This window comes from Tenrec ecaudatus, chromosome 13 (assembly GCF_050624435.1).
Source record: "Tenrec ecaudatus isolate mTenEca1 chromosome 13, mTenEca1.hap1, whole genome shotgun sequence".
Taxonomy (NCBI): Eukaryota; Metazoa; Chordata; class Mammalia; order Afrosoricida; family Tenrecidae; genus Tenrec; species Tenrec ecaudatus.
In genome coordinates, this window is record NC_134542.1 from 47,605,714 (window position 1) to 47,633,378 (window position 27,665).

Genomic DNA, 27,665 nt, shown 5'->3' on the forward strand with positions numbered 1-27,665 from the left:
TGCCAGAAAAAGAAAGACCTGTAAATAGTTCAAGGTCTTTTGTTGACCTTTAGGAGTGTTTTCCAGTCGAGTCTGATGGGGTGCCATGCCCTGACCCCAAAGTCTACGTTTGGTATTCACTGGGATTTCGTTGCTCTGCTCCCCTTGCTGTTTGTTCCTGCTGCATGCCCTTAGTGTGATAGGGTCAGATCGGGCGCTATTCCCACACTGTGTCTCCAATGTTGTCTCCTGTAGTGCGATGGGTCAGTGAGGGACATTGTGTCTCGTAGTGGGACTGGCCCTATAGTTCTCTGATCATTGGCAGATCTGAGCTGGAATTTCGCCCTCAGGGCTTGGTGGGCCAGGATGTGCTCCACTCTCTCTTACTCCCCCTTCCTTTGCTCCTATATGCTCCGATCAGACATGTCCCTGAAGTGAATTCTTCTGCGGAACCAGAGGAACCAGACTTCAACCCGGTGCTCTAAGACATGAATGCAACATATTGGCATGAAGCAGGAAACCAACAGAGAGAGGTCGGAGGGGCCAGCTCCAATCCCAACTATGTGGACAGCCCCCCTTCCCCCACAGAATTAACCCCTTCTTTCATGAGATCTCAGTCAAAAGGGGGGAGATAGAGAGACAAATAGCAGCTCAATATGTAAGGGAAATTATTTTCTTTTTTAAAAAACAAACCTGTTGACGACATTGCAGAGCAAAAAGAGCTCAGGAAGTAAGGAATGGAGTTATAGGATCTACCAAATCTAAACCCACACACCGTCAACAAGGAGATTTCCACTCCTAGCGGCCCACGGTAGAGGTCTCGGAGACTGTCATTCCTCACGGGAGCAGGCAGCCTCATCTTCCCCAGCAGAGCACATAGATGTTGGATCAGTCCCATCAACCTGTGGTCTGCAACTCACAGCCTAACCCACATCACACCCCATAAGATGTGGAAAAACCAGTCAGTCTAAAGAAGGAGTTAGCAAGACAAAGGCCATCGGCAGCGGTGGCTAAAAACACTGAGGAGGGAGAGGGGGGGGGGTTGTGAGAGGGCCAGGCTACATTGCTAGAAGTCACGGCACAAGAATGGGAAGGATGCGGATAGTTGGGCAGTTTGGTCAGGACGCAGTGGAAGAAGGTGACGATAGCCAGGGAGTCACACTATAGCTCCGTAAGCAGCTGATTATTCAGCAGATGTTTTATTACAAACCAGGACTGTCCCCAAGCCCTTTTGGTCCAAGCATTTTATATCTCGCCAACAAACCTACAAAGACAAAACAATTATCCTCTTCCCCCGCAGACGGTAATATTGTACACAAAAGAAGTCCTGCCTTGGAGAGGTCGCCTCCTGGGTGGAACCACGAAGCCGGAGTTGACCCCTCTCTTGCTCAGAGATAAGTACACACCCCGGTATTATGGCTAGCTCACGGCAGCCAGGGGGCACGTGAAGGAAGAGGGAGAGACAAGGAGACGGTGAGCAGGAAATGTTGAAATTTGACTGAAGAGACCAGAGAGCTTTTTAAGCTTATCAAAGACTTTGGATTTCCATCAAAAAATGTGGGGAGCCATGAACAGTCACTGTTTACTGAACACCTTCAATGTGCCAGGAGATGAGTGGGGTGTTCTCATATCTATAATCGCATTCAATCCTCAAGCAGCTCTGAACAGTACATTTCAGCTTCCTTGCTATGGGGTAGTACGAGGTGCCCACGACTGCAGAAATGTCAACCAGGACTTGAATGCTGAACTATCGTGTGGCACACGCCCCCAACCCCCCCCCCCGCCCCCCCTCCCTGGCCCATCACGGTCTCTTACAATTACATTGGGGCACGGCTTCTCATCCAGTTGGATTGAATCCAACACCTTCCACGTAACACGAAAAACAAGCAAACCAGTTATCGTCAAAATGATTCCAACCCACAACGAAATCCGTAACAGCCATGATTTTAATAAGCATGCTCTAAATGCATTTGTTCTAAATTAATGTAGAGATAAAAGATAAAAGACCTCCAAAATGAAAAAAATTAGCACAAAATCTTTTGAATCTTTTGCTTGTTAATATGAAAAATGCAAGCTGATCTCTTTCTGCCTGAAGGGTTTTCTTCTTCAACTCCCTTTGCATCTTTCTCCACCTGGCCACGGCCTGCTCTCACTCCTGTGAGGCTCGGTGGGCTCACGCTTCATGTTCGCTGGCGTCCTGCGGTGGAAGCAAGTGTCCTCTCTTCGCACCACTGGATATTGGAGGTAATGGAACGCGCAGTGGATACGAAGGCAGGAAGTACCCTGAATTCGATGACCTAGGCTCCAAATGTACAGCTCACCATTACACGACCTTGAAGAAGGACATCTCCCTTGGTTAAGCTGGATTTCTTCATTGACGAATCACTATATACCTACCTTGAAGAAATGAATTAAAGTTGATGAAACTGCTCTGGGAGTTATGAATACCAGCTAAATTCATTGTCGTTGAGTTGAATCGGACTCAGAGTACAAGTGTCCCTAGGCTGTAACTCTTCACAAGGGCAGAAAACCTCTTCTTTCTCCCAAGTTGTTGCCGGTGGATTTGAACTGCTGACCTTGCAGAGAGCAGCCCAACGTGTAACCCACTATACAACTAGGGCTCCTGGGTGTTATAAACCCCCTATGTCCGTGTCAGAAGTATTCCTACATTGCACTGTAATTAGTTCTGCACACATTTCTGGTGGCCTATATAAGTTTCTGTAGGGAGAAGCCATCCTAGCTAAGAAATCTTTGTGTCATCCACGAGGTATAGCTAGAGAGGTAACTTATGAATGAGTGTGTGAGTGTGTTTCCCCGAGTACTGATGAAGCCCTCTTGGCATGAGCTCCAGGAGGCACGGACACATTAAGGAATTCATGTCTACTATGGATTTCACCCAAGAGGAGAGCATTGCTTAGCTCTCATACCAGACTTTCCCCTCCCCTCTCCTCCCACCTCCCAATCATAGCGAAGAGAGTGACTACCATTATCGTCGTGGGCTAGGAACCCACGAGGTACATTATGCCAAAGACAGTGAACTTTTCCAAACACACATACTGGCAGAGCTCTTCCTGTGGACTGTTCTTTCCCATGCTCCCAGGACTCCTAGTAAGGTGTGTATTTGCACTACCACTAGACCCCCAAAATTTATGTCGATCATGAAGTTATCTGTGACAATTACATGCATGTGTGTAGACACACAGACTGTAGAAGCCTACCACATGACCCTCATGCGCTTGTCTAGTTCGACATTGCTTTCCGTGAACTAGCGAGACATTTCTAGTTCATCGCTTTCCCTAGCTACTGGGCTTCCTTTATCTAACGCCCAGGCGCCCAAACGTATTTGGCCTACCACCCCGTTTACAGGGGGCAGAAAAACAAAACCACAGAGCCTCCCTCTGGCCATTAAACTTCTGTACCACAGCCCACAACCCATGATGAAGCCTAGGCCTCTGCCTTTGCAGCCCCTCCGGATCAAGCCGGCGCGCGCCAGGGGGTGGTACTACCCACTTTGCGAAACAGGTTGAATGGGTGGTGTAATCTTAAGACAACACAGGAACTTAAAGCAGACAAGCTTTCAACTCGAAAGAGTCACTGATGTCAGTCAATGTATAAATTGATCAACTCAAGGATTTAAACACTGGGGAAAAGAGCCTTGTACTGTGGGTGCGCTCATCTCAAGTGCAGTATACATGCCATCGTTCTCCCAGCAAACACAGTTCTGGACGCCACTTCAAAAATGAACAAAGAAAATGACAGTAAGAACACAAACCATCCCCCAATTGCGTTCCTCTTCCTCTGTGGCAGTTTTAACACGGAGCCCTTACCAAGTCCAGCGTTTGCAACTAGAAACTGAAACCACACGCCAGTCTTCCAACCCACTCTGTAATTAAGGAACCTAAATAAATCTTTAGAGAGATTTTTAGTTGAAAACAGTTGTGGCCCGTCTGCTTTACATTACTTTGTGAGCGTGTCAGCATTGCTGTTTACCGCACACACAAATGAACAGTTTGCTGTGAGATGATGAGGAGAAGGCCGGGCTAAGCATCCCTTTTGTTCCCCCACATCAAGAGCCTGCGTTACCCGCTTCTCCTGCCCTCTAGTTGAGCTCTAAGAACAGGGCCCGGCTGGCACTTAAATGCAGTCTCCCCTTCGTTTCCCGCTCGGCTAGGCGGCTGTTCACTTAGACCCGACCCACCCCACGGCACCCCACCCAAGCACCGAGTATGTTCCTGCACGTTCCCAAACAGCTGTATCTATCGCTGGGAGGTTTGAGGAGTTTGGTCGGAGGCTCATCTGTCATTTTCTATCAGGGGGGAATGCTGGGTTGCGTGTTCAAAGTTGTCGAGCTGGCATTTATGGGCTCCCTGCACTTTATTCCTGTTCAGAATGTTAATCCACAGAGCTTCTGCCGTGCCAGCCGGTCATCGGGGCACGGGCGCAGCGCCCTGACCCACGCTCCACGCTCCCGCTCGGTGCCTGCCATTTCCTTTCTAAGTTCGCTTCTCCTAACACCCAAATACGCACCACACACACACACACACACACACACACAACACACCCATGGCTGTCCTCTCTCTGCCACCCTGGCTCCTCCATAGTGAGATACCTGGGGAGGCAGTCTCTGAAGTGAGCCGGGCCCATCGGAGGACGTTCCACGTGCCACTTCGTTGGTGGGTGTGTTTAGCTCAGAATCTCGGGCACTTGGGTAGCAGTGAAAAGCTCACCACTCTGCCCCGTGGCAAGCCCGGGAGGTCAGATTAGCTCCAGATGGTTGCCAATGGCTGGAGTTTGGAGCCTCGATGGTCAAGGGCCTCGGGGAGCACTGAGACCTCTCCAGGCAGGCCACGGTGTGCCACCCAGGGGCTCCAGCTACCTGTTCTGATGGCAGCCCCCTTTCTTCAGAAGCTCGTGGCAGGGCTTTCTCTTTCATCCAATCCTGAATCCTGGAGCATTTTCACATCCACGGGGAAATTCCCCTTCTGCATTCGACACTCTTAAAATAGCTCCGTCCCAGAATTCTCGTCTACAGTTTGGAAGCACTCCTTTCATTTCTAGCTCTGGTTCCACCCTAAAACCGAGGTGTCTAAAACTAAGTCATCGCCACTCACCGCCAGGCCACCCTAGCAGAAGCTCACCCAGTGTACCCCACACATACCCACCGCCAAAAAAAAAATTCCTAAGATCCAAGTGCTTCACCAATTTCTAAACTTTGACTGTAACAGATCAAAGGCTGACTAGGCAAATGAAAGAGAAAGGAAAGAGCAATAAGCATGTATTTTTATTTTCCACAGCAACCTTACAGGGACTTGTATTATTTGACTGCTACTTTGAAGAAGAGGCGCAATGCTGGCCTTCCTTTGATATAAGTACCCTATGTCTTTCATTGTCTCCTATTCCTGATTCAGAAGCTATGGAGCCATGGTGGGTTATGCACTGAGCTGTTAGCTGCAAGGTTAGCAGTTTGAAACCACTTGCCGGTCCATGGAAGAAAGATGAGGCCTTATACTCCCATAAAGATTTACGGTTGGGAATAAAAAAAATAAAAAGACTTACGGTCCCCGAAATCCTTCCGGGCAGTTCAGTTCTGTCCTGTGGGGTTGCTCAATGTTAAAAGTGACTCAATTGCAGTGAATTTAGCATTTCCTTAATTCAGACGCCTGTCCACTTGAAACAAATCACCTTGTTAAATTTATGCATACCTTCCATTAGACATTATTTATCTCATCACATCTTTAAAAACATCTTTAAAGGAAAATGAGTCTTTATAGTTATTTGCACTTGTTACGTAGGGAAGCTTTACTGTGTGCCTCTCCTCTACCAGGATACGCAGGAAACATGAACGTGTTTAAGCATTACAGGTGTCCTCTCAAGCCACCATCCTCCTGAAGCACTCTTAACAATCCAAGCAGCAGGAGCAAGAGAAGATGCAGAGGAAAAGCAGGCCATTTTTGAAAATAAACAATGGCAAAATGTGTGTGCACTGTGAAATGAGAAGGAACGAGTACAAGATAAATACAAAGACAGGGTCGGGGCCATGGCTGGGATAGTAGACCTACGTGGCGAACGGTTTCTAAATTCAACAAGTGGAACAATACTGAGTGCACGTGACTGTGAACGTTTAAGGGTATGTACGTAGACTTATCAGACCACCTAGAGCAACCCTAAAACAATAAGAGAAAGAAATGGAGCTTAAGGAAAGGGGGGGTCTAATTGAGAAACTGAAATGGAATTCTTGATTAAAAAAAAAAGAAATTCAACTAATCCAAAAGAGGGCTGACAGAGAACAAACACAGAGGGATCAAGAGAGAAAACTATATCCACGGGAGGCTTAGATTCAACCAAATTATGACACTCGGTGTCAGATGAAATACTTTCCTGACAAAGAATGTTACAATGAATAGAAGAAGCAAGATCCTATTACGAAGGGCTCCAATCAGTTTGTTGAAAAGTTACCCACAAACTCTTTGGAGCCCCCTTGTATAATGACACAAAAAACAAGGACACAGACATGTTGAGCGGATGGAACAGGATCTACCAGGCAAAGCGAACCAACCAAGCATCTAAAACTACAACAACTAGGCACTGACTGTGCTTTTTCTCTGCCTTAACTCAAAGGACTTCGCTGGTGGCTCCCTCACAATAAAAAGGGCAGGCGTTAGTACCATGGCATGACAGATGGCCGTGCCGACCTCAGAAATGGGCTACCACAAATTTTCCTAATAATGTTATAAACCAGAAAATCTCATTGTCCTCAAGTTGACTCTGACTCAGGCAACTCCATGCACCCATCTTGACAGCACCTCATCTCTAAGGCCCTTCCAGCTGTGGTGTTGCTAATTGGATTGGGTTAATAGTTGAACATAAACCGACAATTTTCTAAGTTCAAACACATCCATATGTCCTCCATGAAAAAGCCGTGTTGCTTTCTTTTGGGTATATTTATCTGGAAAAGACTTGTTTCTATTAGCTACAAAGCAGAGAAATAATCTCATCAGGGATGAGTCATTTTAAGATGACATCTGTTGTGGAACGACAACATTAAAAGCATAAAAAAGCTCTAGAGTCAGGCTTTAAAATAGGGCATGACAAATCGACGTGAAAAGTTTCTGCTTCCTGTAGAATTAGACTAGTTTTCAAAAAATAGTCCCACGGTATTTTTATGAAATGTCCTAGACCGCCTGGGATGGTGTCAAAGCACACTACGTCTGCTACTCTGGAATGGTCCTAAACACAGTCCAGCTCAGTGTTACATCGTAATCTAGACTGTCAAATACAGCCACGAAGGAGACAAAAAATAATGACAGTGTTTGAATGTTCTGTGGACGCAAAATAGTCCCCACGTGCCACAGAGTTTTTAAGGACGGACCTAAAATCTCATGTAAAAGGTCCACAGAGGCGAAACTCATCTAAGTCCAGCAATAGAATTTGTCAGCAAAGCTCTTTATTCTTGATCAAACACCAGCGCGCAAAACAGCAAAACAAATCAAACTCGCTGCCATCCCGTAGATTCCGACTCATAAGGACCCCAGAGCACAGGGTAGGGCAGCCCCTGTGGGTTTCCCAAGACTGGAACTCTCGCCAAGAGTAGAAAGCCTCATCTCACTCCCACAGAGCTGCGGGGGATTTCGAACTGTTGACCTTGCAGTCAGCAGCCCCGCTCATAACCCACTCTGCCAGCAGGGTTCAGAAAAGTTCAGCACTAGGGATGGAAAACGATGCAAAAGAACTAGCCAGGGACAATTCGAGCGAGGCTAGTTTTCTCTCAAGATTTTAAAGATTTTTATTTGTAATCCTCTTGAGAAGCAGCAGTTTAGAAGCTCGCCCAAGTCCACACAATCCCAGGAGCCTGAGCAGTATCAACATCAAAAGGGCCAACCACACACGGGGCTCATCCAGAGCCAGAGCGCTGAGTAGGACCTTCCTTCTACTGGAGACTGATAGGAATGTGGGCTAGGCCGAGCAAACGGGGGCTCTTTCTCCAAAGGCGGACGGCAAAGGCCAAGCACTGAAGACAAACATGAGGAAGCAGCTAAGAGGCTTCTCAAACCATCCGAACTCACTACCATTGAGTCAATGCCTACTCTTACCAAGCTTCTGGACAGGGCAAATCTGTCCCTTTGTGTTTCCAACATGGTCAATCTCTGTGAGTTGAGAAAGCTTCCTCTTTCTCCCATGAAGCAGCTCGTGGGCTTGAACCACTGACCTAGAAAGCTTCTCAAAAGAACACCACCAAACTCACAGCCATTGAGGACATGCGGCTCATAGTGCCCTTGGGTGACAGGTTAGAATTGCTCCTGTGAATTCTCAAGGCTGTACTTGTTTAAAGGAGTAGAAACCCTCGTCTTTCTGCCCCAGAGATGCTGGTGGTTTTGACCTTGTGGGTCGCAGCCCAATGCTTAACCACTACACCTAAGAGGCTGACAGTGACTAAATTATCCCAGGAAGGAGGAGGATGGAGTTTAGGAGATGAAAGCAGTTTGGAGGAAACATCTGCCCCCAGGGCCTGGACACTAACATGTGGAATTCAGTCGTAATCCCTGGTGCCCCTGAGAGCTTCCTTCTGAAACGGCGCTTCAAAGAGAACAGTGCCCAGAAATGATTTGTGCACAAAACACCGCTTGGGGGAAAGCCCTGCCAGGCGCCCTGGCGGCATCCTGCCTGCAGCTGGCAGACGGTCAAATGCAAACAGGCTCATTCCAACTTTTTATCAGTGTGCTACTATCAGGCCTTACCTGAAGTGTGAATGGGTTCCTCTGTCTTGAATCACGCCCTTAAAAACCACAGCGGGAGCACATGTAAAGGCACAGGTACAAGAGTGAGGTAATTCACAAAGGTGGTGTCCCATCTGAGTTTATGTGCACCCATGCAAAGGTTCTAGGGAAGACAACGAAGAGAATCTGCTTGTGCTTTGCTGGCTCCGTAAAGGCACCCACTCTGTGGAGCCAGCACGTGGACAACCTGAGAAGCGTGAGAACTCCACAGCCCATCACTGGCTCATGTGGAACCGGTACACAGACTAAGAGGCAGTCGCTCAAACATAATGAGGGGTTACTGCATGATTTAAAATCAGGAAAGTTGTGGATCGGGGTAGCATCCTTTCACCATGCTTCTTCCATCCATGAGCTGAGCAAATAACCCCAGAGGCTGGACTATCTCGAGAAGATTGTGGCATCAAGATTAGAGGAAGCCTCGTTTTAACAGCCTGCAATAGGCAGTTGATACAACCTTGTTTGCTGAAAGCAACGAAAAAGCTTAAAACACTTAGAAAATCAAAGACAACAGCCTTTGACATAGATCATACACAGGGGTACCCCCCCAACAGAAAATGGGGAAAAGCTCCGCTGGACAGAGCTTTCATAGTCTGCATTTTCCCCACTAGGCCGGCATCGAGCAACTTGCTCTGAGTTAGTGCACCCAGTGGCGTTGCCTGGGAAGGTTCTCTCTGGTCACAGTGAATTTTTTTGTAAAAGCAGTTTCCCTCGAACCTCGGGGTTTTCTTGTTTGATTGTTTTAAAATCATTTCATTGAGGGCCTTACAGATATTATAACAATCCATAAATCAATTATATCAAGCAAGTGAATTTGTACATATGTTGCCATCATCATTTTCAAAACACTGTCTTTCTACTTGAGTCCTCTAATTATCAGCTCCTCTCTTTTCTCTCCCTCCATCACCCTTATCTTACAACATCCGATATATCCCTTTACCCACATTTCTGTTATTCGTCCCCATAGCTATGAGTTCCCTCTTTTCCCCTTCCCGTACCCTCATGGTATCACAACTCCCATGACTGTTTATAAGGTGCATCTGTCCTGGAATCCATGTGTCGAAAGCACTTATTTGTATACCAATGTACATATTCTGGTCTAGCAGGATTTGTGACATAGGATTGGGGTCAGGATACTGGGGGGGAGGAAGCATTAAAGAGCTAGAGGAATGTTTTGTGTTCCATCAGTGCCATGCTGCATCCAAGAGGACTTCTCATTTCAAAAAAGGTGAAATAGCGATTGATGACAAACCTTGTACTGGACATCTGTCAACTTTCCAAACAGGTGAAAATGTCGACACATTTCGTGCACTTGTGTTTTTTTGAAACGAGAAAACCACCCATACACTAGAATTTTTCCCATAGAGCTGTACTTGCAAACTGTATTCAACATCACAACAGTTTCTATGTCACTTTTCCTGAGCAGGAAACAAAATTGCATAGCTGCACATTGTTCTCTTAAATGGGGCATCACAAAAACCGAGGTTCAAGTGAAACTGCTTTTATGAAAAAATTCACTGTGACCAGAGAGAACCTTCCCAGGTGACACCACTGGATGCACTCACTCAGAGGTGGTTGCTCAATGCTCACCTCGTGGGGAACAATGTGTACTTTCCACTGTTTTTTTTTTGTGTGGGGAGGGAGGTAGCCCTTTGTAAAATAAGAATTTACATAGGCACTCAATACAGAATCAAATGGTCAGGTGTTTGTTTGTTTTTAATAGTATCAATGCATTACATTTTAGAGAGCAAGATTCATAGTAGAGATGGTGAAATTCAGCAACTCATACTTTTGTCAGTAGGTGCCAGTTGAGTTGATTTCAACTGAGAGCAATCCCATGGGAAAAAGGTAAAAACTCTTCTAAGGGGTTCGAGAGGAGAGCAAATCAAGAGGACATTCCTCCTGAGGAGCTGAATGAATGTGACTGAATCATCCACCTTTTGGGTTGTGGTTGAGCACTTAACTGCTGCACCATCAGAGCTCCTAAATAGTCATTAGATGTCTGATTACATGTAGGCATACACACACACATGGACCACTGTGTCCATGTAAAGGAATGCCTGGGCTTGCTTATATTACCATGGAGAAAGGAGCGGAATAAGAATCATCTTCATCATCCTCGTCCATCGTTGGGTTCGCATCATGAATATTTGGGAAATTATTTTCAAAGAATTCAGCATTCACTGATCCAAGAGATAATCCTTGGGCATCACTTATAAAGAAGGAGGAATCCAAGGGGGATTAATTATCTAGTCATTCACATCGATACCGGATGTGAAAAAGTTTTGAAAAGGGAAAGAAAAAGATGTTTAAAACCTTCCCTAAAGCATGAGAAATGAACTAGCAGGACCAGAAATTTTTAAAAATTGAATTAAAATCCTATCTTTGCTTTCAGGCCAAGATCCAATACCTTTCATACCCATGTCCTCCTCTCCATCACCAACTCTGACATTACCCGAGAAGAGTCCCTTCTTCCTGTCCTGAGCCTCAGGAATCTCTGCATGGGATTGAGATAGCGCAGAAACATTTCAGAATGTAATGCCCTTTTCCAATATAATGCCTGACACCCTCCCCTCTCCATCTCTAATCCTCTCCCCACTGCAGAGAGCTTTTGCTTCTCACTGTTTATTTCTGTAACAAGGTTGGTTAGAACTCAGTCACGTGGGATCAGTCATGTCCCCAGAAACTGCGCAATAAAGAGGGCTCTGGTTTTAAGGTAGCATATTCCTCGTGCTACGGGATCTCTGAGGAATCCCCAGGTAGTTTGGACTGAACCAAAGGACTCCCCCTCCCCACCCCCTCTCCCCCACCGCTGCCCACCTCCACCCACCACGCACACACCCCAGGGCTTAATATGTGCCCATTCAAATAAGGCTTGTAAATTCTGAACATCGACAAAACACAGGACAGCCTTCCTTCAGGAGCTCCAGACAAGACAAACTAGTGACTAATCTTAAAACCCAGGAGCCAGTTTTACAAGGAACCAGTGGGTCTCCAGGAGGAACCAGGGCGCAGATGCCGCCTTTGCGAGTGCAGGCCTCCAAGCACATGCACATGCAGGCACTGGGGCAGAGCGATGTCCTAGCCGCCCCCCCCCCCCCCTGCCCGGGCTGGGCGTCTTCAGAGGGTTCTCACTCCCACCCCTTTTCTCACCCCAGCCCAGGCCCCACTCCAGGGAAAGGGCTTCAACAACAAGATAGCAAAGTTCAAGGATGAGACTAGGAGGTCTGTCAAGCACCTCGTTTGGTTACTATTTCTTAAGTTATTAAAACAAAAGCACCTAGAATGTCAGCACAGCTTCAAAGCAGTCCCATGTGATGGGGCAGAGGAGTGCCAGGCACCGTTCTGGCTGCAGGCACACTTTCTGCAGCAAGAACACCCTCCCCCCACCCGACCCCATGCTGGAGTCAGCCAAGGGGAATCACTCCATCCCCCTCACAAGTTTTAAAGGGGTCCTGACCCCTCTAGACCAGAGCCAGGCTATTGAGTTAACTCGGGGCTGATGGAACAACAGTGCTTTAAGCTACTGCTACCTGATACAGACTCACTGCCTCCTAATCCATTTCAGCTCATAGAGACGCTGCAGGGCCGGTAGAACTACACCTACGGGTTTCCAAGAGTGTTAGTCTTTCCAGGAATAGAAAGCCCGTCTTTCTCCTGCAGAGCTTCTGGTCGTTTATTACTGCTGACGTTGAGGTTAGCGTCCCACGTGCAACCACGATGCCACCGGGCTCCTTGCTACCTGATTAGGACGATGTCACGCTGATACAGAGAAGGTGCCCGGACCTCACAAAGAGCACGCAATAACTTGGATCATTCTATCACAAAGCAGAGCCCTCGATAGCTGTAGGCGTGTACATAGGAGGCGCCCCGCCTCCTAGGTCAAAAAGTATCACTACTAGGGTTCTCACGCACACATGCACAGATTTAGCCAAATAAAACACAGTTACATGTGCCTCGGTAATCAGTGGATGCCTGCAGTCAAGTTCCACAGACAACACTTGTCTTACTGAACGCTGCCTTCAAGCGAAAGATCTGATCCAAACAGAGGCTTCCAAAGAGATCTGCTCAGCCAGTTAAATTCAAGGCAGAGAGGTCAGCTCAGAACGGCTTTCTGGGATCCATGGGGAGAATCGTGGTCGATTTTCTTCTCAAAGGGTCCAGGACTAGCATGAGGCCTATTAAGAATGAGTCTTCAGAGAAAACCGCATTGGAAGAGGCGTCAGGAAAGCTTCCCTAATGCATGTCCCCATCCCAACCACGCACTGCTTCGTCTTCCAAGGCAGCCAGAGCTGTCCTGGGAGAATTGCTGGAAAGCCCTAGCCCTCATCCACCCTCTGGTACTAGCCCTGCCCCCTCAGACTTCATCTTGTTCCCCCAATTCCGAGAACATTGCAGAGGAACACTGCTTGAGTCCTTTGAGCGGGCAAAGCTGCACTTGGACCTGGTGCACATGAGAGAGCACTGGACTCTCCGGGGAGGGTTAGCAAGAGAGAAGCAGTGCCTTCCAGCACAGCCACCGAGAGAGGACGCATCCCAGGACCTGGCAGTCTTTTGTTCTGTTGGCCATCGGTCTGTGGGCACACATTGAGGGAAACATACATGTGAATTTCCAAGCAGGCTGTATTTAATACATCCTACCTTGAGGGGTTAGTTGTCAATGGACAAAGACTTATCATTGCAAAATTCCTCTAGTAACTAGCCCTAAGCATGTAAGGATCGAGTCCTGGAGGACATAAGCAATTCGCCTAGAACAGCTGGGTCAAAGCAAGAGCCCCTAGGTAAGAGCAGAGCTGTCCTGAGACAGACACTGGGTTCTCGGGAAGTTTGCATCATACATGTATAGGTTTCTATCATGTGGGATAAGTCCAATATAAGCTTACGCCTGCCTATAACACCAAATCTTCATGTACATCCAATCTGATTCTGGTTACCCAGTCTAAGACAGCTCACCTTCTCACAGGTGTGTTGTTCCAGAGCACACACGGTCCTTCCCAGGAACCGGCCAGCCTACCTGCTCTGGCCCGGATCTCTACAACTCCTTGCTACTCCCCTCCTCCTGCCCCTTGGGCCTCATCCAGCACCCTCTTCTCCTGGAAGCCTTAGGCACTTCTCTGCTCCAGGAGCCCCCTGCCTCCCACTGAATAAAGTTCTTCAGCATATGGCGCTTGGATTTTCTGGAGATAGTTTTGTTTGCTGTTTCTCTCCCATTGGGTTCCTTGAGAGCAGGCGTTAAGGCTCACCACCTCCCAGGGCCTAGCACAGCCGCTGACGCATGGCCTACACTCAATGGGTTTGCGGAATGAATCCCAACACTGATTTGTCTCCTCTCTATGCACAGAAAGGATCCACAAGTGAATGTGTGGAACTGCTATGCTTCCTTACCAACCATTTATAAATAACCAAATAAAAGAATTCCAGAGAAATATTACCTATTCAAAGGGACTTCCAAAAGTTCATGGAAAAACAGAATTAAACGATAAAGGAATTTCCAAGCCATTTTTGAAGCCTCCTCATATACCTTTGTCATAGCACTTCACACCTTACAAAAAACCATAGTTTCAAAAGATTCCAAAGAGAAATAGGATATTCTTTTACTCGATCTGAACTTCTTTGTTAAGGTTGTTTTTTCAGAACCTAGTAACTGTCACTAAGTCTATTTCATCGATCCTATGTGATGCCACAGACAAACAGTCACCAAGAAATCTACTTCATAAAGACAAAGTGTAAGGAATTGGATTTGCACTGGTGACACTTTAGGGAACTGCTATGGCAGAAATTCTTGAACGAGGAGCAGGGGCAGCTAGAGTCAATAAGGCAGAGGAACAAAAATAGTCTGGCATCTCAAAGAGGGGACAAAGTTCTGTAAGCTTCTGATCCATACTCAAACACCTAAATTAGTTCCAGGGCTTAGTAGCTTAGAATCACCATCTCAAGGAAAAGCTAATTCAACTGACATAACACAGTCAACACAAACACTGTACTACTGTGGTGAGTAGCAACTGTACTAGGGAATGGCCATTGAAGGTACTTAAGTACTGGGAATGGCCATCGAAGATACAACTATTGGTCCCTTCCGAAAGACTAAAGCGAGCAATGACACGAATGGAGGAATGGACCACACCAACCATTGCCTCTGCTACCCCTAAGACTAGAAGAGCTCGGTGGTCCCTGGCTACCCCTACCAACTATGTGGATCTGGACCACAGATGCTCTTAGAATGAAAGAAAAATAGAGAACATAATTCAACACCATGTACAAGACCAGACTTTTACTGATCTGATAGGGATTGGGACCCTTAGACACACTTCAAACCTGGAACTGAACCTACCCCTGGGCTCCCCTTTGCTGCAAAAACAAAAAACAGGCCTACAAAGCGAACAGTAATCCCGGGGAAAACATACTCCCTGGTGCACTCACCCTCATGAGACCCAAAGGGTGGAATCTCCCCCATCCAAGTTCTGAAGGCAGGAAGAAGCCTAGAGAGGGCTGGGAGAGCGCTGTTAGGGTGAAGGAATTACAACCAATGCTATGAAACAAAATGTGTACAAACTGCTGAGTGGAAAACGACATTGGGTCTGTAAACTTTCACCTAAGCCACAAAAAAGTAAAAACAAGAACAAAAGAATGCTCCTATCTCCCCAAGGACCTCCAGCTGAAAGTACCTTTCTTCTCCAAAATGTGATTACAACCCCAGGTCTTCCTTGCACAAATGATCACTTTTCCGTGTAACTTTCTATTCCGGTCTGAAGGCAGCATGGCTCAGTGTCTGCGGTCCACCACTCCGAGGATGTGAAGATGGAAACCCACTCTCCCCCCATCGGCTTAGAAGTCGCCTCGTCACAGCCACCTTCTGCTCCCGGTGCACAGCTCCTGAGAGGTGGCACAGAGTTCCACTGGCCTGCCTCTAGGGCCTTCATAGCTGAGTTTCTTCGGGGCTTGCAGGGACAGGGAGTGCAAAATATTTCCTGGATCGATGAAACAATAAATCTTCAGATGTCACATGCTAAATCTTGATACCTTAAGTTGCTAGGAGACTGCCTAGAGAAACTCTGGAAGCAACCCTTCTCCTAGTGCATGCCCTTCATGCCAGCGAGCTCTGGCATGGCCAGACTGATGCCAGGTAACCCCGGCTGGATCTTTTTCTGCTCAGAGCAACCTTAATGACAGAATAAGATCTACAACGGTTTGGGAGGAAGCCACTTCTCTCAGGAGGCTTCTGAACTGAATGGAGACGTCCAAGCAAATTGTCACTCACGTAGGGAGCTAACTGCGGTTCCCAGAAGCACATCTGCCAGGGGATCCTAAATGCAAGCTTAGGTTAAAAACGTGAATAAATGCACACACAGCTGCCTCCCCCAATCTGTGCCCCTCAAGTTATCGACTGATTGTGAAAATGCCAGTCCCTGCAACAACTGGGACTCCCTGTGGTGCACGGTGGCACAGTACAGCGGTGGCACAGCTGGCTCATCTACACCCGCAACCAGTCCACGGGAGAATTTCCTGTTCGTCACGTACTTTATGGCCCACCTTCACCTAAACAAGTCTTACCTTATCTCCTTAATATTCATAAAATGACAACAGCCCAGCCTGTTTGCTCAGGTCTTTAAAAAATATAATGCTTTGTAATGAAAAATGTGTTACATTCTTGGTATGAGTTTAATTCAGTTCCCAGAAATGTGTGCTGTAAGTCTCTGCCTCTGCTACCTGTGGCTAACAGCTCAGTGGGGAGTGGGTTCTGTTATGGTATGGGGGCAGGATTAGTATACCATACCATGATTTAAGTCTCTCTTAAAAGACTGGGGATAAAAGAGGGAGGAGAGATGGGATTTAAAAAAAATGTCAATACAACACAGGAGATTTCCAAGGCACCAGGAAGCAGAAGCTGAAAAAATCAGTACTATTCCCAGAGCTAGCAAAGAGAGTCTGCCGCTAGCGCTGGGGCTCTGAGTTTAGATTGCTGGTCTCCTAAATATGGAGCTCTGGTGGTGTTGGGGTTACAAGTTGGGCTTCGATTGGCATGGTTGGCAGTTCAAAATCCCCCAGCAGCTCCAAGGGAGAAAGCCTGGGCTTTCTACTCCTGCAAAGTTACAGATCCGGAAACCCACAGGGGGTGGCTTTGTGTCAGCAATGACTTGATGACAGTGAGGTTTTGTTATTTTTAACTATGGGAAAACAGAATTCCGTTTGTTACAGTCATCCACTTTGTGGCATTTCTGTTATATATATATATATATATATATAATTTATTCTCTTACATTGGTATATAGAGAATTGGGTGAGAGCTGGACTACTAACTGCAAGGTCGGTGGTTCAAGCTTACCAGCCCCTCTGAAGGAGGAAAATGAAGCTGTGTGCTCCCATAAAGATTTACAGCCTGGGGACCCCCTAAAGAGTCGCCATAAATTGAAATCAATTTGATATCAGTGAATTGGTTTATACAGACATACATACATAGAGACACATACATGTATGTGTATGTATATAAGCACAGCAGACAGACACACCCACACAGAGATCTCAGAACTACATAACTAAGATAACGATGTAAAGGAAGCCACTGTTCGAGCATTCTAGGGCGCTTCTCATTTGCTTTGGGAACAATGTCCAACAAACAGCCGTACCAGCGAGTGCTTCTACACATTCTCCTTCCTGGTGTTTGTAGACCCGGGCAATGAGTAACCAGCCAGTGGTGACTAACCCACACTACATAGTCAAGTGTGTGCATGTTATAATTCACATATTTAATATCTTTATACTTCAGTTACGTTTCTCCTAGTACCTCCCTCTGACCGAAGAGGAAATTCTACCATATTAAGTACCCTTGTTTATGCACACAAGAGTGAAACACACACTGGTCTCTGTTACTGACAATCACCCAGCCAACGATGAACAAAAAAGCCTAAGTAACAATGTAGGAATGCACCTGAGACAGGGTGGTGAATATACGAGTGCATTTATAAAGCAATCATATAGTGACTTAAGAACGCTCATCTTCTGAACAGACGTTCACCAACGCTCAGATGTCCATTGTGAATGGGGTCTGGCACTGGGGATGGAGAGTTTAAATAAATCACCCAATTAGGTGCTGCATTGTGCTGCTCTGAGCTAGAGGTCCATGGGCAAGCCATCCAAACTTTCCCGCCAGCTGCATTCTAGTTTGTGGTCGTTGTGGTTGCGGAAGAGGGACGGGGCAAAGATCAGCAGTATGCGTGTACACTCCGATGGCTTACTCCTGCACTATTAGTTGTTTTTATGTTAAATTGGTGACGCCAGCTATTAAAACACTCGCTACCATCTAGTTGGTATGGACTCACAGCAAGCCAATGGGAGAGAACAGAAAGGCCCCTTTGGATTTCCGAGGCTATAGATCTTTCACAGAGCAGAAAGCTTCATCCTCTTTCCGCTGAGCGTTCGCAAACTGCTGGCCTTGCGGTTAGAAGGCCAACTAAAACCCGCTACCGCACTGCAGGGCTCTTTAAACCATCCATGATGTTGAGGATGTTCTTAAAGAATCCGTGGTACAGAATGAGGTTTCCGGGAAGATGATGTTGCCTTCAGACCTCAAACTGCATGCCCATGCATCCTAATATCCAAAGGGGAGGCTTCAAATCCAGAAGTATACACCCTTCATGGAAATGGATCAATCAAAGGTCCCTCCTTACCTGCGGATGTCTCCAGAACTGAATTATAACTCATCACCAATGGCAAACGGAGGTCATATTATGAAGCATAATAATGAACATATGCTTCCCATTTAGGAAAACCATTTCCATATTTGGCCATTCCCACTTATTCATGAAAACATTTCGTGTGTATACCTACACATGTAAGAATAGATAACCAGCCTGAACATTTCTGGTGTCTGAAAAAGAAGCCTGGTGGTTCAGTAGTAGTTCAACTGAAGGAAAGGTTGGCAGTTCGAGTTCACTAGCCCACCCCTTCACTGGGGAAAGGTGGTGGCTTGCTCCTATGCCCAGGAAACCTACAACAGCGGTTCTCAACTTGTGGGTCACAGCCCCTTTGGCGGTCGAACTATCCTTTCACAGGGGTCGCCCAATTCATAACAGTAGCAAAATTACAATTGTGAAGTAGCAACAAAAATAATGTTATGGGGTAAATAAGCGGCCATCTAACTCAGAAGCAACAAAGCCCACATGGAAGAAGCACACCAGCCTGTGCGTTCATGAGGGATCAATGGTCTCAGGTATCAGGCATCAAAGAACAAAAACTCATATTATTGTGAATGAGGGGGAGTGCAGATTGGGGACCCAAAGGCCATCTGTAGGCAATTGGTCATCCCTTACAGAAGGGTCTCAGGGAAGAGATGAGTCGGTCAGAGTGCTGTGTAGCAATGATGAAACATACAACTTTCCTCTAGTTCTTAAATGCTTCCTCCCCACCCCCCACTATCATGATCCCAATTCTACCTTATAAATCCGGCTAGACCAGAGAATGACACTGGTACAGATAAGAACTGGAAACATGGAGAATTCAGGACAGATGGTCACTTCAGGACCAATGGTGAGAGTGGTGATACCGGGAGGGTGGAGGGAAAGTGGAGTAGAAAGGGGGATTACAAGGATCTACAAATAACCTCCTCCCTGGGGGGAGGACAACAGAAAAGTAGGTGAAGGGAGACATCGGACGGTATAAGACATGACAAAATAATAATAATTTACAAATTATTAAGGGTTCATGGGGGCGGAGAGAGGGTTGAAAATGAGTAGCTGATACCAAGGGCTCAAGTAGAAAGCAAATGTTTTGAGAATGATGAGGGCAACAAATGTACAAATGTGGTTGACACAGTAGATGCATGCATGGATTATGATAAGAGTTGTACAACCCCCCAATAAAATGATTTTTAAAATAAATAAAGCAGTAAAAGTGGATCACAATGGTTTGATCTACAACCTAAAAAAAAAAGAAAAGAATTTTATGGTTGGGGGTCCCCACCACATTCAGAACTGTGTGAAAGGGCTGCAGCATTAGGAGGGTTGAGAACCACTGCCCTACAGGGCAGTTCTACTTTGTGTTATACGAATGTTAGGAGTTAAAATCAACTCAAGGTCAACAGGTTTTATCTTTTTTTTCCCCTCCTTTCGGTTGAAGATTGAAAATACAAGATGGCAAATTTTCCAGCATGTAAATTTGTCATTTGATGCAATGCCTTCATCCCAAACTCCTCTCATCATTTTGGATGAAAGATAATCCTTGTAATCCTGTAACCCTCCCAGTGATTCAAGCAGACTGGCATTCGAGCGTTTGATTTAAAAATTAAAAAATAGAAAGCAGCCATCTCAGCTAAACACCTTTTCTCTTCCCATCATCCTGGACCACTGTGTCACAGCCAAGCTGTATTTCGTTTGTGCCTTTTATCATCTCTGTAGTTGGTAAGACCACTGCAGCTACCTACCTTGGCAATTCTGACACTCAGACTCAACACAGGGAACGTCCTCACAAATCCTGTACCCACCAATTGTTCTGTTTCTGATTTTTGCCTTGTCTTAACAATCATCACACACACAGACACAACCTTGTTTACGTTAACCAGAGTCCAGGTGGGGTACCCATTGGGCTACTAACCACAAGGTCAGCAGTTCAACTCATCAGCCAGACAGCAGGAGAAACATTAGGCTTCCCCTCCCAAAAGGACTGACAGTGTTGGAAGCCCAAGTGGGCAATTCCGCCTACAGAGCCATTCCCCGCACTAGACTAGACAATCCTTGAAAAACAAAATAAGAAGCCGTGTCTTCTACACACAATTTCTAATGAACTCTAGGACCCCAAACCTATACTTATTTAATCACTGTGTCGCTGACACGACATGTGGAGTGTTGGCTCCGTGCCAGGCTTTGTTCTAGCTGCGATGGCTGGATGGACAAGTGCAAAACACACCCCTGCTCCCCTAAGGATGGCCTTCTAAAGCAGAAGGTAAATAATGACAAACACATGGCAAAGTTTCTGGTACAGATCCATGCTGTGAGAAGTACAGTCCTCTTCAGAGGTACTGAGTGACTGGCTCGGAGATGCTAGTTTCAGTAGCGTCCTTAGATGTGGCTTCTCTTCTGACATGCAAGTCGTTTCTTGATGCAGTATGAGAACAAGCTGGTCCCAGTGTGAGGGATGAGTGATGCAGAGAATGTCTGCCTGCTAGAGGAGCAGCAAGGCGGCCAGATGGCTGGAGCAAGGAGCTGAGACATAGTAAATGTGGTCAGAGGGGTGGCTAGCATTGGGTCAAGAGACGCCTGATGGAGCCACCTGTAACCACCACTGGTTTTCTGGGCAGCACCAAACAAGAAGAAAACCAACCTGATGCGCAGCAGCCGTCATGTGGATGAAGAAAAGCGTGTCGGGAGTGAAGGGTGGGAAGGGAAGACAATGGAAAAGTAGAAGCAGGGAGACCAACTAGGGGATTATGATCTCATCCAACAGAGACAGGATGCTGGCTTGGAAGAGCAGAATGGAAGTGATGAGAGGGTCAGACTCAGATACCTAAAGGCTAATCAAGAACACAAGACAGCTTGAATCGGGGGTGGGAGAGGTAGGGAAGAAAAGCTTTTCTGGTGTGCGTAATGGAAAAGTAGTGTTACCACCACCTGAAATGGGAATAGTAGAATATCATGGAATCACCTACAGTTCAAAAGGGGACCACACTCCATTTTAAATCTGGGTCATCAGCTTACACCAAAAACCAACCCTCCTGCTGTCAAGTCAACCCAAACTCCCCACATGTCAAAGCAGAATACGGGATTTTCAGTGGCTGATTGTGATAGGTAGGTTTATTGTGCCAACCTGACCAATGGGAACATGTGGGATTAATATGGTCGCAGTTTGATTGGAAGAAAAGAGATTAATGGCTTGGCAAGCCCCGCCCCTCTCTCTCTCTTGCTCTCTGGTGATCGGACCAGCATGTGGCATAGTTCTCTGCCTCAGCTTGTGAGCTACACTACCTGTGGGACAGCCAACCCATGGATTGTGTCGCTAGAGCTCAAGGTTCCTTCGAGACCTGCTTGGCTAACCTCTATGATACTGAAGTTGCTGCTTTCCCAGATTGTCAAGTACTTGCCAACGGGAGACAAACTCCCACACCCCCTCCCACCTATGCTACTGCTACAGCAGTCCCAGCAACAGGCCTTGGCAACGACTCTTACTTAAGCAACAAGGGGAAGGGGGCAACAGCCCTGACACCCCATCCTCTGCGCACCCTCGCCAGTCAGGGCTCCTTCAAGGTGGCCCCAAGTGATGCCTGCCTTCTTTTGTCAGTGCCTAGAGGATTAGTCTGTTCCTTTTAAAGACTGAGTCAGCCTGCACCACTCCTAATCATTTTTGGGGGGCTTGGACAACTTTCCAGAAGGTGCTACAATGGCTTAGTGCCTGCCCCGGACCAGTAATATGCTGGAAGGAAGCAATCGGTTTCTCTGAGAACAACACCTCTCCCTTCTTGCCACTGAAATAAAGGTGAACGTGGATGTGAACAGGGCCTTTTCTGATCTCGGCACCTTGTGGGAAGCACTATAAATTCTCTACGAATGTAAGTATTGGGGTTCTGAGATTTCCCAAACATACCGCAGGAAGCAGCTCTCCACTAATAAATAAACCTGTGTGCTTCTATCGCAATGATTCCATGATCAAAGCATCAGAGTTGCATAAAGCCAACCTCCTACTGTCATTTAAAAGTCTCAAAATCTGAAATCGGAGTTAGCTGAAGTCTCTTTGGCCAAGAGTATGTGATTTTGTTGTATGTCAACATATGCTGGAGTGACATGTTCTGAAGGAAAATGGGTTTGCAAGTAGCGTCAACAAATCAACGGAGCATGACTGAGCGGTGTTAAGTCAAGCCCAGCAGCAGGCAGGGAGCACGAGACGTGGCACTGGCTGGTTCTGTTGCACACAGGGAGCCCAGGAGCTGCTAAGTCAGGTGCTCTGACCCTCCTGCCCGAGTGACTGGTTTGAATTGGAGACATAAGCAGAGGTAATCTCTTTCCGGCTCAATCTCTCACCTACTCGCTTAAACCACTTCCCCTTCCACAGTACAACCCCAAAGGTGCTTTCTTCTTTTTCAAGGAAACAACTAATGTGTCTCTTTTTTACAAAAACGTTTTCTTCCCTCAGCTACACGCTCATTTTCCCTTCCGACTGACAGTTTGGTTCCAGAAAACGGAGTGCGTGTTGGTGGTGCTTTGCTGAAGCACTCAGCAGCAAATGAAAAGGAAGCAGACAGAACCAACCCAGCAGCTACGTGGACAAAGACCCAGAGATCTGGGCCCGTGAAGGTTAAAACCAAACTCATTGCTGTTCGGTCTCTTTGGACTCACAGAAACCCCAGGGGACAGAGCAGAACTGCTGGTACGGTTTCCCAGGCTGTAAATCTTTTCAAAAGAACAGAGCTGTAACCGCTGCCCCAGGAGGCCTCGGTCCAGTGAAGAATGCAGCCTAGGCAAACCTAGAAGGTGCCTGGGTGGCCCATGTCAATCAATGCAAATGCATGTTAGATGGGAAAGCATAGAACCATTTCCTGTAAGTGGTCTTGGGGGAGGGAGCTGAATCAATCATAGGAGGCTCAAAGCTTCCAAAACTGAAATCAGAGAAACGGTACAAAGGAGTCCGTGACATCCTATCAACACACACACTTGAGAACACGCAATCATGCCCCATTCTGCAGACAACCCCTTTGAAAGTTCAGCATCTAGTTGTGGACGTCCCTGAATACAATTACTCACAAACTGCCAACCAGGTGGTAGCAGAGGAAAATACTGATGGCATAAGAAGACTTCTGTCATGGACTCCCAGCCTGGACACGCGACACACCACCACCGGCCCAGCCATTCTGAGACACAGTGCGAAGTACTACTAACACCATTATGTATCTGGTCACCTTGCATGGAGTAAATGCTAGCAGGACTATTGACAAGGACGCAACCCACACGAGCGTTCCAGCAGCGTCTTTCACTGCGCAATGGTAGGTGACCCTGCAAAACCAGTTTGGGACAAAAGTGCGAGTTCACATGTTGACAGCTGACATCTGTAGTCTGCAGTCCTGCTAATGCCTTTCCCGTTGCTCCGTGAGGGGAAGCAAATGGTTGGAAATTGGTTGTTGGCTGTTTCATTTACTCAAATGGACAGACTGCTTGCTCCCAATGTTTGGTGTAATGTGTCCAAAAAGACACTGCCACTGAGTCAATTCTAACTCTGAACGACCCTCTATGGGGCTCCAGAGCTGTCCATCACCTTCACTGGGAGGGGACGGCCTTCTTTTCTCCGGCAGAGTGAGTGGTGGGGAGAGCCGGAGTCTCCCTCACAGAACCAGCCCCAGCGCTCCTTTCAAGCAAGCTGGCCACCTCCTCATGTTGCAATAGTCAAAGAAGGTGACACTGCAGCTCAGCTCTGGACTGTGACCACTTGGAAGAGTTCTCGCCAGGTTCCCCAAGACAGGCTTCCCAGGGCCAAACGAAACTAACAGATCAAACCACTACTTCTTGAAGAAATGAAATAATCAGCCTAATTTTCACAAGTGATCTCAATATTTTGTTCCAAAGAATCCAAAGCGCCAAGGTGTGCACTCTCAAGACAAGCAGGACATCTGGACAGTGATATACATATGTTCCTTACTCTTTAGATTTGTACTCCATCAAAAGGAAGAGTTGGCGATGGGGCAGAGCTAAGTTGGTTCCGACTCATGGCGGCACCACGTACGATAGAAGGAAATGTTGCCTGGTGCTGTGCCACCTTCACCAGCCTGGCTGCGTTTAAATCCAGCGCTGCAGCAGTCGGTGTGTCTGTCCAGCTTCAGGATATGGGGAGACGGTTCCGCTAGGACACAGCCAAGAATCTCTACCCGCGTTCCCTGCAGCTCAGGACGTGCTGGGCCGGTGAGTCCTTCCCGGGAAGGGCCAGCCTCGGTTTGGAGGGTACTTGGAAGCACCCGGCCTGTGCCCCATGCACAGCACTTCCCTCCAGTTGAGGCGACGGAAAGGTCTACAGACACTGCCGAATGTCCCCTGGTGAGCAAAGCGGTACCTCTGCTACAGTCCAAGGGCTTTAAAAAGTGCTGCAGCCATGTCTCAACTTTAGAAATGACCGCCGTTGACAACTTAAACGATTTTCAAAGGCTCTCCCCAAATAACCCAATGACCAATTAAGCCTTCTCATTGTCAATGATGTTTTCCAAATGTTGTTCATCAACACTTACATATGCATAGACGTCAAAGGAGAAGGCTTCAAAAAGAACTGAGAGATAATGGACTCTTTCCACGGACTTTTTGGAACCCCCCCCCCTTGTGGTGCAGTTATGACATGTGGCTTTTCTAGCCATGGCCTTGAAACTCCCACCACAGGACGGGCTGCTGTGCGTTGGATAGGTGTGCTTCCTCTTTTCCCGATGGGCCAGGGTAGGAGGCTAATAGGCGATGATGTGATGATGCAGGTGTTCACAGGCTTGTTAGCAGGATTAACTTAAGCATTTCTGATGCTCAGTTATAACCTGCTACTCATGAGCACGGTCTGTCAGTCCTGAGTGGCCACTGCAACAACGTATGGAACCCAGCTGAGATGCCCAGGCTGCCCTGGGAGAGGGTGCCAGAAGGGATGAAAAGGCTGGCGGGATGGGGGAACGGCTGGCCTAGGCTTCATCGAAACCAGCCAGCGGCCCATTATTTCGATCCCCCTTGCCCCTTAGGAAATCAAAGGAGGTCGGAAGTTGTCCCCGCTCCATTTTCACACCCCCTGTAAACATTTCCTGACACTGAAGAGGTGTTTTCAGTACATAAGAGCCCTTGGCGCGGTGGTTAAAACGCTCGACTCTGAACCCATCGCCCTGAACCCACCCGCCAGTGCAGAGGAGAAGTCGCCGTAGGCTGGTCGGTGAAGACCTGGGGCAGCTCTACTGTCCCCCAGGGTTGGTTGCTGTGGGTTGGAAGGGACTCGGCACCGGGTATGTTTCACCGCCACGTGGTGTGCTGACAGACACAAGACTACTATTGCTAAAACGCAGCAACCACAGCAACAGTTTGGGAGCAACGGGTTGAGCGTGCAGGGCTGCTCAAGGGACGTCCCCATGCCTCGGCCCCATCCCGGGTCCGGCAGTCGTTCCTGCTCTAATCTGCTCTCCACAGTTTACTACACACAAAACACGTCACGCTGTGTCTCCCAACACCTCTCACCCAAGGGCCACTTAAACAGCTCAAAAGAACAAAATCATAAAAGACTGGCGTAAAGCTTAGGAGGGAGCCGGGAGTGCCTCGCAAAGCAGCACACAACTTACTTAATCTTTCCCTTTTCTTTGAACCCAGCAATGGATAAGGATGGTAAACAGAGCACAGATGTGTCTCAGGCATAAGTAAATAAAGCAGAACTGAGAAATGAAAGACGTGCCCCTTGTTTACAATAATTGCTGGTTATTCTCCTTCTACCTTCTTGCCTCTCCCCACCTCCCTACCCCCCCATTCAGCACAGCAGGAGTCCTAAGGGCTGACAGAAGAGTCCCACCACAGAGCCAGGAGCCCTGGGTGACACAGTGACACACTGGGCTGTTAACCCAAAGTCAGTGGTTCAATCCGCCCAAGGGTGACTGCAAAGCAAAGCCTAGATCGCGCCTTCTCCAAGGGCAGAGCCACCAAACACTCCACGTGGAGTTGTACCTTAACACACAGGGTCGCCGTCAGCTAGAATTGGTTCGAGGGTGGCCAGCTTGGCTGCATTTCTGGCCTGGGCGTAGTCCTCCTGCGGTGAAATCTAAGAATTCACTGGCAGGGCTAGTGTTCAGTCCTCCGACAAGAAGCACAAGTCTAGTGGCATAAAGTGGTAGAAGCTCTCGAGCTCACCTAGAAAGAGCAACCCCCGAGAACGGCACAGACCTTCCGCTGTGCTTTGCCGAGACTATGAATCTTTACAGGCGAAGAGAGTCTCATCTTTCCCCTGCAGAGGAGCTGGTGGTTTCAAACTGCTGACGTTGTAGTTAGCAGCTGAACGCATAACACCCCCTGGCCCAGTGCTCACCTAGTAAGGTTCTCAGCGAAGATAAACAAAGGATGTGGCGTAAGCCTTTCACCCAAGCATGATTACACAAGTGGGGACTGTAAACCCTTCTGGGACCAATGAGACTATGAAAATGCGCTTGGGCTCTTTATTCTAATAAGCAATACACAGTCCTGTTTTATTTGCAAAAATAATTAGCAACAGCTGCTACTTACACGGAATTTTTGACAGAAAATGTATTACAGATTGAATCCAAGTATTCCAGGACTTGAAGGGCTCAACACCACATGAAGTACTATTCGGCCTTTTGTTTTGTTTTAATAAGGTTAACAATTAACTTCTACATTCTTTTATCCGATTTAAAAAGAAAAAAGAAAGGCTATCAATTAGCGTTGACATTCTTTTATAATCTTAAAAAAAACCCACTTTCCTCAGAGGACACAGCTGGACACAGCTGTCACCCTCGCCTCAATGGAGCGGTTGAGAGACGTACGCTTTCACAGGGACTTACATGTGAGGGCTCAATTCATAAAAGTTTCTGTTCCTGTACTCCTCCACTTTCTCTGGGGAATAAATGGGCAACGGCCGGTAGGGATTCACAGAGATGACCACACTTCCAATGTAGGTCTGTAAATAAAGCAAAACAAGTAACCATTAGTATGTAATACGTTAAACTTCAGTACTATTTCATCCTTTGAGAAACAACACTCTAACTATTTAGCCACTGAACCTTATATTTTTGAAGAGAGTTTTACATCTCTGAAGAGAGACGGTCTATGTCTTGGTTATCTAGAGCTGCTGCATTAGAATATCACAAGTAGATAGCTTGAACACAGAGAAACGTATTATTTTATATCAATTTACCCACTGCCATCATGGAGATTCTGACTCCTATGGAGCCAATATTGGGTTTCTCAGATTGTAAGTTTTTTTTCCAAA

At 47.1% G+C, this 27,665-nt stretch overlaps 1 protein-coding gene across 4 annotated transcripts in view; it reads right to left on the reverse strand.

The window, feature by feature from the left end:
- MYO1B (myosin IB) overlaps positions 1 to 27,665 on the reverse strand; it is a 188,330-nt gene that overhangs the window by 93,397 nt on the left and 67,268 nt on the right. For all 4 annotated transcript variants that reach the window (XM_075530412.1, XM_075530411.1, XM_075530414.1 and 1 more), the window contains exon 3: positions 27,238 to 27,353. In XM_075530412.1, coding sequence (XP_075386527.1) covers positions 27,238 to 27,353 — 116 coding nt within the window. The remainder of the gene's footprint in view (positions 1 to 27,237; positions 27,354 to 27,665) is intronic.